Consider the following 14,246-nt stretch of genomic DNA (forward strand, 5'->3'; position numbering starts at 1 on the left):
ACGACTTTGACACAGTTGAAAGATGATAAGATTTCTCCAAAGCATTCTAAGCAGAAAGTGTGTCGCCTAGCAACGGCAAATCCGTGCCGACGGCAGCTGATAAATAATATTCATTAATATCGTTGAACGAACGCAAGCTGATTGAACATGGACGATTAAAGCAAAAGCCTGCGGCGAGGCACGGTGGCACAAATGACACATTGGAAAGGTTTGAGGTCCAAATGACAGCTTTCTTGCAATGAGTCCTTTGGAGAAATCCCCGCCCGCCCGCCCCCACCGCCTCCACCGCCCACGATGATTATTTTCCCCCACAGTTGTACAACTTCCCCGCCGCCGCCGCCGCCGCAACTTTATTTGACGACTCTTGTCTGGCAAAGCGCTTGAAGGGGTGGGGAGCCGGGCACAGTGTTGATGCAGATTAAAATAGGAACCATAGCCGATTGGATTATACCTAATACGCCATTTCATGTAGCCTAACGTGTCACATTCTGGGCTCCGTGCCCTTCTTTGTGTAGTGTACATCCCAATTCCAATTGGAGATGAACTGCAGTCAATTCCTTTCCCCTCATGCATTCTAATTCCATGCATTTCATGATTAAATAAACCCGCAACGGACGCATCATGCTCATGCAAATGCGCACAGATTGTGGTGCAAGTCGGGTGACGAGAAAAGTGACTGCAATTTTAGAAATAACTCGTCAGGATGCGAAGTGAACCGACGGCTGGCCGGCGTGAGCCGCGCAAGCCCGCCCGCCCGCCCGCAGAGTTGCTGTGCTCGGCGGGGAGGGAATCCCCCCCCCTCCCCTCCGTCCAGTTTCCTTTACCAAGGAAACCCACACTGAGCACTTTCTGACGCAACTGCCCATTTTAGGAAACATGCGTCAATGGACCGAATCAAGTGCGATAAACAAGCGTGGATCTCGCAGCTGCTTCTGACGTCCGGAACCGGCCCCGAAATGTCCTCGTACGTTTCAAGGGCTCTATTTTGGTTGTATCCACGATGTAATTGTTACGCCACGGGAGGAAGCATTTAACAAGGCTGTCTATTTGGCCACTTGATTCCAAAGACGCCCGCCCGCCCGGCCTGCCTGCCTGCCCTGCCCGGCCGCCTGCCCGCCCTCCTCCCCTTCGGCTCAAATCGCAACGCCCATCTGCGTGACGTGGGTTCTTTCGTCGGTGTTGAAAAGCAGTTGCGCTTCTCGATAGTGCCATTGAAGTGAGTCATCCATCTGTAGGAAGTGTGGTTAAAAAAAAAAAAAAAAAAAAACTAGCATCGAAGTGTTCCGCGAACGCCACAGACCACGCAAAATCGGCAAGACAGTGGAAAATACAGAGAAGGAGCGAGAGGCAAAAGAAGTGAGTGTCATTTTGCGTACGTGGATTTTTCACTTGAGCAATTCGCGCACCTTGCACCTCTCGAATAACAAACAGACAGACAGACAATCACTTCCATGACTTGACATCGCCGTGACGTCAAATCCACGCGGCTACACTTGTAATCAACACTTTTCTGGAAAAGTAACAAGCAGTCGAATTGGAGGATTTTTTTTTTTTTCTTCCCCACCCTGTTGGTGCCCTTTTGATACGAGCGAGGATTTTTCTACCGCGTAATCTGCGCGCACAACAAGTCTCCTGATATCTTCTCATTTTTTTCCTGGATCATGTACCAGGACTACTCCGGGAATTACGACACCTCGTCCCGCGGCAGCAGCAGCACCTCTCCGGCCCAGCCCGAGTCGTTCACAAGCGGCAGCAGCACCATCGGAAGCCCCATCTCTACCTCAACCTACCAGGTAACTTTCGACAACCTGAAGCTCAAGCTTGCTGTGTGTGCCTGCCTGCCTGCCTGCCTGCCTGCAGTTTAAACAAGTTCAAAGGTTGTGGGTTGTTGGGGTTTTTTCCGGTTTCGCCCAATCTAAGCTTTGGTTGGTTGGTGTGCGTCCAAAGTGGTAAAACTGGTCTAATCGTGTACGTTTAATTCAGCCTACAGCTTGCTGGTGCATGGATGTCATCGAAATAAATACATTTACATTGGATTGAATAGAGCTACAGCGCCCTATAGCTGCATCAATCAAATATATATGGACAAGTGGATTTGAGCAGCCGCGCGCAACAGGCGCGTACTGGCCAATACAAATCCAATTCGGCATATGTTGTGAAAGAGTGCAAGCGTCGAGGCGGCTTATAAATTCTTCTCTTTAGACACAATTTAAATGACAGCCAATTTCAAATGGTCGTAAAAATTAGATAGCGCCTTGTCTCATTTATTGCTGCTCTGCTTCTATTGGAATCTCGTGTCTTATGTGAGTCGGAAAAACCCCAGAAGTTTTTTTCCCCCCCTTTAAATCTGACTTAAATCTTATTTGATCGCATACCGGAAAACCTTGATGTTTTTTTTTTTTTTTTTTCTGCATTCGTATTTGAAAGGAAAGGTCCTCCAAAAATGTGGCACGTTAGCTTCCCGGTTTACTGGAACTGACCGCGTTTCACACGCACCGAACAAATGAGTCACCAGATAAACAAAAAGTTCCACAAGACTGCCGGGATATCCGACGGAAGGTTGGGAATAACTGGAAGGACGTGCGTAAACAAGGGCAATAGACGCGTGATGAATCGAGCAGCCCCAAAAGTTGCTCCCACCTGCATCTCCGGACGACTGCTTTGGGCTTTCCCACATGATTCACAAGTTGTGTCACTCACTCTCCACTCCATGTGGACTCAATCATTATTACCATCAGCGCTAATGCTGGAAAATGTGCAATGAGGCTCAAAGCACAATGTGCTTGTTTTTTTTTCTGACCATATGTCCTCTGGCTTGTTCCAGAAATACAGGGTTGACATGCCCGGCTCCAACAGTGCCTTCATCCCTACCATTAATGCAATCACAACAAGCCAAGACCTTCAGTGGATGGTGCAACCTACAGTCATCACCTCCATGTCCAACCCGTACTCCCGCTCCCACCCTTACAGCCATCACCTGAGCAACGGCCAGGGGCTGCTGGGCCACAATCCCCTGGCCCGACCCGGGGTCATCCGCTCCATCGGGGACGCCAGGGGTCGACGCAAGAGGGACGAGCAGGTGAGGGGACCATGTGTTTTGCAAAAAATACAAGTGGGATTTCAAATGTGCTTGTTACTCCCGGGAAACCGTCGCGGTGATTTGGAGTCGGGGATTTGATTCAAGCTTTAATAGAAACGTTTTCTCGAGTTTTCGACAGCCCTGCTAAACGGATAGCTTTTCTTGCCCACCTGCAAGTCCATCACCTAAATTGCTAAAAAAAAAAAAAATCATTTCACTCGAGCAGCGACATGCTGAAGTCACTCAAATATTGTAGCACTTTACGCAGCTCTCTAGTGCGTTGTGGTCCCAAATCAACTCATCCTCTCTCTTACGCCCAAAGAAGAAACCTACAGCCGTCCCTTTCGGTATAGGCTGCAGAATTACAGAGGATCAATTGGTAAAGGGGGAAAAAAAAAAAAAAATCTGGAATGGAGGGGGTTTACTGTTTTTCCATGAATTCCCGTATAGATTTTTTTTCCTATACCTTTTAGCTGCAGACATTTTGCTGTATTCGTGCGGCTCAGTGTGAAGGCGTCATTTCCCCGGGATCAAGGCACGTCTTTGCATTTGACATGTCATACGCGTGTTAACAGGTTCCTTGCTTTTTACCCTCAGCTCACCCCAGAAGAAGAAGAGAAGAGGAGGGTGCGGCGTGAGAGGAACAAGTTGGCCGCCGCCAAATGCCGCAACCGCAGACGGGAATTGACTGAGATGCTGCAAGGGGTGAGTAAGAACCCCAAAAGTGATCATGTTGACATACTGCGCATTACAGGTGTCCATTTGCACGCCACCACATATTCTAATCATCATTTCAAAATGTTGAAAGAGAGCAGGGGAGTGTTCTTTTCTATTTGATTTGCAAAGTAAATATTCACTCAGAATTGGGCTCAAGTACAGAGCAACAAATCATTCAAAAAATAAAAGGTCGGCACGGCTCGATTGGATTAGAAATGTTAGGATCAAAATGCAAACGGCAAAACTGTGATATAAAAAAAATACATTCAAATGTGTCTTGTAATTATAATACTAGCTTTTTGCTCTCAGTGTAAATAGTTTGGAGATCTCTGTGGCAGGAGCTCGCCTTTTCAGATAGCGCCGAGTGTTGATGACGAAAGACCTAAAGAGCCTGGCAGCAGTACAATCGTTTGATGAATGAATGTACTCCACACCTCTCGTGCAACCTGGCAATACTGGTTTCACCTCGGTCACTGCAGAAAAAGCCCACACAAGAGCAGAAGCTTTCTCCTCGGCGGCTGTTGCCAGACGCACGGCCCTCACTAACAAAATGAGATGAATTTTGACAGAGCTCAAGCTTGTTGCGACTTCCAAAACTCTCAGGAATGGAATTCGCCATAGGCTGCTGGCTGGCCCTGTGAAGGCAGCAGATCGTAAACATTTCCCCACAATTCCAAATGCTCGTGAGCTGCTTGCACAAAACACCAACACAATGGGGATTGGCCATTTTTTGGACTTCCAAATAAGGGAATGTCGGTTCCGAGTCCCACAGTTGTCTTGTGGAAAGGCACACCTCCTCCTCTTTGTGTGCCACTTCCTCATACCTTTGCCCGTGAGTCAAAGTTCTCAGACAGCATGTCACCTTATCTTGCCTGTCTGTCTTACTCTCCTGATGAATTGCGTCTGACACACGCACACACACACACACACACACAAAGGAGGACATAAATGAAACACTACAAAATTATTAGTTGAAGTCATCAAAGCAACACTGCCCTCTTTTGGCAGACCTGTGTAATTACTTTTACCTAACTATAATAAAAATAGAGCAGTTTTATATAGGCAAAGGAAGAATGCAGAAGTCCTTAAATATCCGTGCGTTAACCCTATCTTTCATTTCTGTCCGATCAGGAGACTGAGAAACTAGAGGAGGAGAAAGCCGACCTGCAGAAAGAGATCGAAACCCTCCAGAAGGAGAAGGACAAGCTGGAGTTCATGCTGGTGGCCCACAACCCCGTGTGCAAGCTGCCCACCGAAGATCGCCAACTGGCTCCGGCGCACCACCAGAACCATCAGCACCAGCAGTGCGCCCCCCTGCCCTTGACCATGCGCCCCAACATGGTGGCCCGAGCCCACGTCAACCACGTGGTGGTCAAGCAAGAGCCGGACGACGTGCAAGAAGCGGCGGGCAAAGCGCAGCATTCCGTCATCAAGCCCATCTGCCTGGGCGGGATGTACTGTACGGACGCCGACAGCCTCAACACGCCGGTGGTGGCGGCGTCCACTCCGGCCGCCGCCGCCAACGCCCCCAACCTCATCTTCACCTACCCGAGCATGCTGGAGCCCGACAGCCCGTCGCCCTCCTCCGAGTCGTGCTCCAAGGCCCACCGCCGCAGCAGCAGCAGCAGCGGCGACCAATCGTCGGACTCCCTCAACTCGCCGACCCTGCTGGCCCTGTGAGGAAGGTCGGCGGCCCGAGGCGCCGTCCGGGCCGAGGTGATCACGTGATGAGCCGTGGGTAGACCTCACAAGGGCTACGCTGCGTGTTGGACTTGTGTCGTTGCTTTGCCATTTCAACTCTTAACAGTGTCGACGTGTTTACGCAAGACTCCCTTGAAATCTGGCCTGGGGGACTTCAGATCATATACAAAAACAAGTTCTTAATATATGTAGGTAGATATCTATCAAAATATATATTTTTTGAAGAAAGAATTAAAAGCCATGACCACTTGCACTCTGCCAAGACGAATCAACAGAAAGAGGTCACAAGCAAAAGCGTCTTTATTTGAAGATGTGTCCCCTCTCCCACTTTAACTGTATTTTGCGTGCTGAAAAAAAAAGGTGTTTTTGAGAAACGGTTTCCTCCCTCATCTGCCTGTAGAAAAGCATCACGGTCTCGGGTGTTGACGGCGCCTTCGTCAAAGCCATCTAGTTTGCCGATGTGGCTTGACTAGGTTAATATTGGTGTGGTTCTGTACCTGATTTTTACAACATGTTGTGTGTGTGTGTGTGTGTGTGTGTGTGTGTGTGTGTCTATGTGTGCTCTTTATATTGATGCCATCTTGAAAGAACGCAAACTGTGTGATGGTAGTACCAAAGGGATCAAATAAACAAACGGGGCCGGCCGCTGTACAACATCAGGAATTTTTTTCAAACAAACATTTCAAAGAGGACAAGTTTTTTTCACTGGCTCTCACATTGTGGGGGTAAAATAAAAAGCTCTTACCTTTGTCAACACTGCCACTAAGGGCAGGTCAGGTTTGACAAAACCAAAAAGCGGTGTATGACATTTCTAATCCTTTTCTTTGTTAGTTTTTGTGTGAGCGAGAATAGGAGGCTTATTTTTTTGGCGCTAATATGAAAAAAAGCCACTGTGGTCTAACCAGACTGTCACCAGCTGTCAATGATGTCAACCCTGTTTATACTGTGTTTGTAACAGCTGTCTTTTTAAAGTCAAAATAACAAACAAACTTGGTACTTGGTACCTTGGGCCTAAATGGCTTAAAACAATAAATAGATCATAAGAGGGTTTTGCAATACAGAAGGAATAATAATAAGACATCTAGACTGGATTGAAACACAAACATGGGATATTTTTTACGATTACTTTTTGTAACCAAGATGTTGGTAATTGCACTGAGAAGGATAAAGCGGTCATAGTCGAAACGCTTCAAACATTCCTCAAGAATTTTGTGGGCAGACAAATTGACATTTTAATATGATAACAATATGCTGCTAACTAGGCGGAAATTGTTCTTTTTCTCTTTTGGCAATAGAGTGGTTTCATGCAGATTGAAAAAGAAATCGACAAAAAAAAAGAACGAAAAGAAGTGATAACCAAAAAGAGATTGTGTGTCTGTAAGTCAAGCTAGTTTGCAAGTCCTTAACACACATAGGAAAGCCATTGACGTAAATCTTCTACTGTACATGTCATCTACTGTCTATTGCCTGTTTTCAACTACTATGACTTATTTTCCAAATGCTTTAACTGTTAAAAAGAAGAAAAAAAAACATCCAAAAAGAAAAAAACAGCAATATGTAAATAGCTGTGTTTGTTAATTTAAAATAAATAAAAATAAAATACATTTCCAACTTGGATTTTGTGGATTACTATGATTCATTTTGCATTCTTGATTATTTTCCAAATGCCTCCTTAAGACACTGATCAAATCAACGGACACTTTGAAGACTGACTGACTGACTGACTGCCAATGAGGAAAGTTTTTTGCTAGCTTTTGCCGCCACCCAGTGGTCAGAGTGTAAGACGCACAAATACATAGATCCTCCAGGTGTGACCTATTTGTATCTATTTGGGGCGGGACTACCAAACAAGTGGTCCAAACAACTCAAATTGTTCTGATGTTGGATGCATCAATCCACACAACTCGTTGCATGAGAACCTCAAAGGTGAAATTTCCTTTTTTCCAGCAGTCTTTCAGAAATCAGAGAAGGATTTGTTTCCTTGATGGTTCAGTTCCTTCAATCTATGGAAACGACGGGCACGGTAATAAGGTAAGCTTGAGATGACCCAATAAATGTGATATGTAAGCTTTAATGCACTTATCAAATCAACAACTACTTTGAAGGCCGATCGGCAATGAGGAAAGGAAGCATGGAGAGAAGCTCTTTGGGAGCTAGCCAGTGGTCAGAGTGGAAGACGACAACAAAAAAATGGAACACAAATCGATTTAAACAGTTTGTTGGTTTAGGCTTTGAATATTTTTTCTCTTGTAGTTCAAGAGAAAGCCACAATGTACAATATTCAGGTTGACAAATTCCATGTTAATCCATATTTTTAAAAACTCTTATGTCTCGAATCAATAGAGCTTGTACGAAGGGAAAATAAAGTCCAGTAAATTTAAGGAGCAGTGTCAACTAGTGGCCAGATAATGGAAGACCTCACAGGAAGAAATCTCCTCACGACGTGGTTGGTAGCAAGTCCCTCTTCCCCCCACTTTTACTGAGGAGCTGTATGTCAGTAATGATGATGTCGTGGCTCACAGCCTTGCACATGTCATAAATAGTCAACGCTGCGATGGAAACTGCAGTCAAAGCCTCCATCTCCACCCCCGTCCTGCCGGTGGTGCGGCACCTTGCCGTGACGAGCACGGCCTTGCGCCGCGGGTCCAGTTCCAGGGTGACTGAGGCGTGCTCTAACGGGAGCGGGTGACACAGCGGGATGAGGGCCGACGTCTGTTTGGAGCCCATGATGCCGGCCAACTGGGCCACCGCCAAGGCGTCGCCCTTAGCCAGCTGGTTTTTCTGCAGCAGCCCGAAGGCCACGGGGCTCAACAGGACGGTGGCGCGGGCCTCGGCTGTTCGACGCGTCGGGGATTTACCGCCAATGTCCACCATGCACGCTCGGCCTTGAGCGTCTGTGTGGGTCAGCTGGGCTTGGTCCAGGTGAGAGCCACCCGGCTGGCTCGCAGACTGTGCGTGCTGGAGCTCTTGGCTGTGATATTGTCCAACGTTCTGGCGTGTAGGGTTGACCGGGGCCTTCATTAGTAGCTGTCTGGGTAAGCGTCTAAGATTCTTTGTGGCACTTTGAGCGCTGATAAAGTCAGACGAGTGCCGTTGTACTCGGACAAAGGCCGCTCTCTGTTTCTTCTCATTGAGACCGCCGTTTGTGGAAGAGCAGTTATTGTTGCCTGGAAGAAAAACCAGTGTGATTTAAAGAGAACCTTCAGCTGAAGTCCATTGTGCCTTTGTACGTACAGCTGCCGTATCACCCACCGATGAGGATCATAGGTCTGTTCTTCATTTGGGAGATATTGAACATGCCTGAAAAGCAAGTCGGTCGGTCAGTCGGTCATCCCGTTAACACCGACCACACAAGAGCAGAAGTTCTTACCTGCATGTTGTTTCTTCTTCCTGCCCACAGCAGCGCCGATTATTTGCAGCAACTCTTCATGTGAGGCTCCGGAGCGCAAAACATCTCTTAGGGACACTTCCGAGTTACCGAACAAACACACCTGAGGGAGGATAGTATGGTAGAAAGCATTTGAGCCTACGTGGCCAGGGTGTTTGTTTTGTTTACCTTGAGGTTGCCGTCTGCCGTGATGCGTAAGCGGTTACACGAGCCGCAGAAATGCTCCGACATGGAGGTGATGAAGCCCAGCTGTCCTTGAAAGCCGGGTACTTTGAATGTCTGTTGGAACGAGGAAAGAGGATGTCGTGATGAAGCAGACGGGGTTTTATAATACGATAGAAATGATACCAAAAGTTTGATGTGGCTCCGACAGCCTCGGGGCAGCCATACCAAATCTAAAAGATGACTTGAAAATAATGACGATGACCTTTGCTGTGTCGGAGTGTCCGCTTGGAAGCGTTTCCAGGTTGGGCCACCGCTGCTTAATATGATCCAACATCTCCTGGTAGCTCACCATCTTTTTAAAGTTCCATTTGTTGCCTGCAAATAGAAGAAGATACACACTTTATCCAAAGAATATTTTGGAGTCTTTTCAAAAATTCCAATTCTATTCACTCGGTCAATGAAGACGTTAGAGCCAATCAGAAAAAATGTACGTGAAATGCAAAACATCAACCGGTCCACTAACCATCAAATGGCATGTATTCGATGAATCGCACTTCCAAAGGCTTCTTCTCGGTCAAAGCAACAAAATCGAGCAGCTCGTCTTCGTTCAGGCCTCGCATGACCACGCAGTTGACCTAAAGCAGGTTGCAGTCAGGTGTCCGTCCAAAACATTTTGTTTTGAAATGGCATATTCTCCACGGGCCAGACAGGAAGTGTGGAAGTGAGTCATAGCGTTCGTTGTGTCTCATGCAAGCACGCGCAAGTAGGTCATGGCGAGTGCCCTTATACATTGTTAGTTTGCCTAATTGAATATCAGACCAATTTCTTTTTTTTTTTCATTTTAAAAATCTGATCATGGAGAAAAAGCACTGGCACACACCCTCATTCTTTCGTCCTTTCATCCAAAGTTTGGGTCACACTGACCTTCGTGTCAGGCCAGCCAAAACAGCCTTTCTTTTTCTTTTTGTCAGGCTGAGGAAGGTTATTGGGACTCCAAATTGTTGAATGAAAGGACTAAAGAGTGAGATAGTGTGTGAGAGTTTTTCCTTTGAAAAGTGAGAGCCCAGTAAAATATAAGAATCAATAAAAAGAAAAGATGACATTATCCAACTTCAGACTTTTTTTGCTCTGTTCTGGGTTTTTGCTCTATTTCTTCTCAAACCTTGTCTGACTGCATTTGAAAGGGAAAAAGAAAAGAAAAAAACCATCACAACACCTTGACTGGGTCGTAGCCCATTTCAATGGCCTTATCAATGCCTTCCATGACCTTGTGGAAACCTGCGAAAAAAGAAGGTGAAAGTTGAACAAGGCGATAAATGCAATGTTTGCTATTTGATAACATCATGAGACATTTCTCAGTCTTCTTGTCTTCTTAACGCTGTCTGTTAACTTTTCAAGGATTAAAAAAAAAAGGAAGCAGAATGGTTCAGTGGCCAGAAGTTTCTCTCTTCCTTATTTCTCCGTCTCGGTTGCTCCATCTGTGCATTCCCTCCGTACGCCCACAACGCAGAGCGGACGGAGCCTGCTGTCAATTTGCCACCTCAAAGGGAAAGTGATCTATCAAGTGTATTTCAACTTCATTGTGAAATGTAGCAGGAGAGTCCCGGTGTGGAATATTTGAAATCTCTTCTATTTAACTTGAAAAGCGCAAGCGGACCTTTTCGCCTGACGATGAATTCAAACTTGGCAGGTACGAGCGAGTCCAAACTGATGTTGATCAGGTCAAGGCCCGCATCTTTGAGTCGAGGCAAGAGTTTGGCCAGGTTCATGCCATTTGTTGTCACCGCAATGGTCTTCAGACCTTCCAATTTTCTCAACTCAGCTGTACAGATGAGAAAAGACCAATATTACAATGTATTAAAATAATGCATGATTCATCACAAACTGAGTCTATACCCTCAAGACTTCTCAATATGCGTTACCAATGATATCCAGCACATCAGGTCTGATGAGCGGCTCTCCTCCAGTGAGACGAATCTTCTCCACTCCCTCTTTGACAAAGAGGCGAGCTAGCGTCAGAACTTCTGCGCTGGACAGAAGCTGGCCTCGTGGTGTAAGTTTCACACCCTCCTCGGGCATGCAGTACTGACCTGAAAACACAAAGCAGATGGAGAGTTGACCTTTGAAAGCTGTGTCTATTTCTGCATTCATCGTTTTCTCAATTCTGAGTCGTCTGCCAATTTCCATCCCTGCAGTCTGTAGACATGGTATTGAGCAGATGATGAGCGTTGCTTGCTTTGGCTTTTGTCTCTCATGCTCTGAGATGTCTTCATGTAACTATGGGCAAAGTCCAGGCTGGCTGCAAAGTAGACTTACAGCGCAGGTTGCATTTCTCAGTCAGGGAGATACGCAAGTAATTGTGTCTCCGGCCAAAGTTGTCCGTCAAGAACGACGAGAAGGGGATGTTGTTCTTCTCAAGCTTGTCCTAAAGAAAAGTCATTTGACAAGTAGTATAAATAAATAGTACATGTACAAATAGTTCATGCTGCTTTCTGAAACGGAAATTGGCCGTTGCGTTTACGACAGCCGGCCGAGGAAAATAAGCTGGCTAATCATTTTGAAGTGGTAAACGGCCTTCCCGACGGAGGAAGTCACATTGCACAAGTGTATGGTCTTGTGACCCTTGCCTGCCAATAATTAGGTACAGTAGCTTTGGAAAGATCACGGGACATTAACCTACTGTCAAGGCAATTCAACAAACTTCCAACACAATTCATCCTATTTTAAATGAGTAGTTATACAAAGAAAGGCAGCTAAATCAACAGCATATTAACTTTGGTTCTAAGTGTGCAAATGCTGAGTTCATGATTTATTTTTTATTTATTTTTTATCGGCTCCAAATTCTACTCTTTCTGACTACACAGCATTAAAAAACCAGAAAATTAAGTTAAAATGAAGTTCTAGTCATACACATTAGAAGATCATGGAAAAGTTGATGTATTTGAGTACAATATATTCCTTCATTTCAATTTTTCTTCCTATTCTGATGATTACAACATAACGGAAATCACAATGTCGATTTTCTCTGAGGAAAAACAAGTCCGATTTGAAAAAAAAAAAAGAGAGATCCTTTTCAAGATAACACTGTTGTAAAACGACATTAAATAACCTCGATTGTCGCAAGTGTTCATTAACGACACCTTTCTACTGGTTTAATAGGCCATATTGCAGCAGCCATCTCAAATTGTGCCCTTGACACTATTCCAGAAAACGAAATATAAAGAAGAATAACATCATCGTAAGATTACCTGTCTTGTCAACGCCTTTGCAGATGTTTTAAAGTCAGGGGAAGCTAGAAGTTCGCTTTTGGAAGTCGCACTAGAGAAAGCTCTTCCACCAGCTCCGATCGGCCACTGAATCAAGACTTTTCTCACATGTCTGTGTGTGTCATGTAAGCCAAAACGCAGGTTCGACGCCATGCTGTTATCTTTTTGCACTCTCCATATGTTGACAGAACTCTCAAGCGAAAGTCTCCACACCCCAGGACAGGACAGGACAGGACAGGACAGAACGGAAGAGCAAAGGTCGCTTCTATTTGGGAGCCAATGGTAGCACGTGACGTCACAAACGCTTGCACCCTGGGAACTGTAGTCCGTGTCGGAGCGAACCTTCACTGCACACTGTAGTGCACAGAAGATGATGGTCCACAATCGAGACTCTAGTCTGTCTGAATAGGACTGTGCACTCACTAAAGGGAAGAGATTGTCCCAACAAATGTATGCTTATGTCCACTAGATGACAGTAGATCATTTAGTTTCCAGCACTTGCAGGCTTTTCCAATCAATTCTTATCTTTTATCATTGGGCCGCCACCCAAAGATCACACATGGCAAGCAGCACAAAGTCATTGGACTGACATTGCAATTAAAGCGGTATTTAAAGCTGCTCGGAAAAAAAAAAACCTAAATAATAGACTCACTCAACACAAGGGTTCTTCAAAGAACCTAAAAGTTGGAACCTAAAAGTGGAGAATTCAGTTAAGACATGGTTACACTTTCTCCGATAGACACAATTGACAAATATTTAACAGAAACATATTTGATATTTTTGCAACTCTGTGGGTGTGTTTGAAACAATCGCTCCATCTTTTTGCAGATCTGCTTTATTTTTGCTGAGAGGTCCTGTGGTGCTGGCATCAGTGGGCCTCTCCCGGTAAGCAGGTGGCGCATGTCTGGGAGGCTATTTTGCCGTTAGTCATCAACATTTGTCATTCCATTTGGGTTGCATCGAGCCTTCTCGCTTTTTCTCTGCACGCCGCTGGTCATTTTTATCTTCCCTCGCTACATTTGAAAGATAGTTTAGATGTGTGGACATACAGAATGGAGCATTTAGTTCTTTATCTTGAATGATATATAATTTGCTGTTCTTTAAAATCAAGCACTATTGGGGCATATGCTTGAGCTCAAGGACATGAGGTCACCATGCAAATGTCGGGCATAATCCTCAAGCTGTAATCAATTCTCCACCAGAGTGTGTGTCAGCCACTGGGGACAGCTCCGAAAGAAAGAGGAAAAACAAAATGAGAGAGGAGGGCAGCATCAGTCATAAAATTGAACAAGCCTCTGTGGCGTTGTCCTTGTGAATAAATAAACATCTCACTCTATGCTGTATATTGCACAGTTCTCTCAATAGATGCTGGAGGAATTGAATTCACAAACAGCAGCATTCACTGTCCAGCAAAAAAGGGTGTGTTGTGAGGTCAAGCATCTTTTGAAACTTTCTTGTGGCTGGTAAGCAAAAAAAAAAAATCCAAAATGATTGTGGACTGACATTCAAAGTAACGAATGAACATATGTGATGTACTTAAGGCTGACATTTAAATGTCTTTGTGGGTCGTCACATACTGCAGCATTTTTTTTCTTCGTTGAAAATGGATTTCACTCCGTTTCGCTTGATGAATAGCTGGCCTCCATGGACTTGGCAAAGTTGTTTGCAAGCCGTAATAGGTGAGGCTGTACCTATTGACCTTTGTACTGACCCTTGACAAGTTGTTCCCTCAGTCATGGTCTGCTTCCGTTAAAAGGAGCTATTATTAACTTCCGCACATGAAGGTGAGCCACTTTCTAGTTCTCCGAGATGAATGAAAAGGTAGGATGAATAATTCAACTTTATCTTCTGGATTTGTAACCGAACGCTCTTTGGAGACTAAACTCCACACACAGTTCCTTTGCCTTTAAGCTGCACTTGGTTTGCACAG

The 14,246-nt window shown here is 45.4% G+C and overlaps 2 protein-coding genes across 4 annotated transcripts; one reads left to right on the plus strand and one right to left on the minus strand.

The window, feature by feature from the left end:
- Positions 1 to 1,149: 1,149 nt before the first annotated feature.
- fosl2 (FOS like 2, AP-1 transcription factor subunit) lies at positions 1,150 to 7,112 on the plus strand. Of its 2 annotated transcripts, XM_085931153.1 has the most exons (5): positions 1,150 to 1,356; positions 1,671 to 1,793; positions 2,825 to 3,079; positions 3,677 to 3,784; positions 4,928 to 7,112. In XM_085931153.1, exons 3-5 carry the CDS (start codon positions 2,840 to 2,842, stop codon positions 5,474 to 5,476), a joined length of 897 nt encoding a protein of 298 aa, XP_085787279.1. In that variant the 5' UTR covers positions 1,150 to 1,356; positions 1,671 to 1,793; positions 2,825 to 2,839; the 3' UTR covers positions 5,477 to 7,112. The 2 variants fall into 2 exon arrangements, with proteins under 2 accessions (XP_085787279.1, XP_085787278.1); XM_085931152.1 differs by lacking the exon at positions 1,150 to 1,356 and having other exon boundaries at positions 1,662 to 1,793.
- Positions 7,113 to 7,548: 436 nt separating this feature from the next.
- On the minus strand, positions 7,549 to 12,549 carry mocs1 (molybdenum cofactor synthesis 1). Of its 2 annotated transcripts, none has more exons than XM_085931140.1 (11): positions 12,299 to 12,549; positions 11,367 to 11,475; positions 10,973 to 11,140; positions 10,708 to 10,872; positions 10,267 to 10,328; positions 9,574 to 9,685; positions 9,313 to 9,425; positions 9,054 to 9,164; positions 8,868 to 8,988; positions 8,750 to 8,797; positions 7,549 to 8,664 (listed from the first exon to the last, which is right to left on the minus strand). In XM_085931140.1, the coding sequence occupies exons 1-11, from the start codon at positions 12,467 to 12,469 to the stop codon at positions 7,934 to 7,936; spliced, it is 1,911 nt and encodes a 636-aa protein (XP_085787266.1). In that variant the 5' UTR covers positions 12,470 to 12,549; the 3' UTR covers positions 7,549 to 7,933. The 2 variants fall into 2 exon arrangements, with proteins under 2 accessions (XP_085787266.1, XP_085787267.1); XM_085931141.1 differs by having other exon boundaries at positions 8,514 to 8,664; positions 8,732 to 8,797.
- Positions 12,550 to 14,246: the final 1,697 nt, after the last annotated feature.

The sequence above is a fragment of the Syngnathus leptorhynchus genome, chromosome 15 (assembly GCF_054491065.1).
Source record: "Syngnathus leptorhynchus isolate UIUO chromosome 15, UIUO_Slep, whole genome shotgun sequence".
Classification (NCBI taxonomy): domain Eukaryota; kingdom Metazoa; phylum Chordata; class Actinopteri; order Syngnathiformes; family Syngnathidae; genus Syngnathus; species Syngnathus leptorhynchus.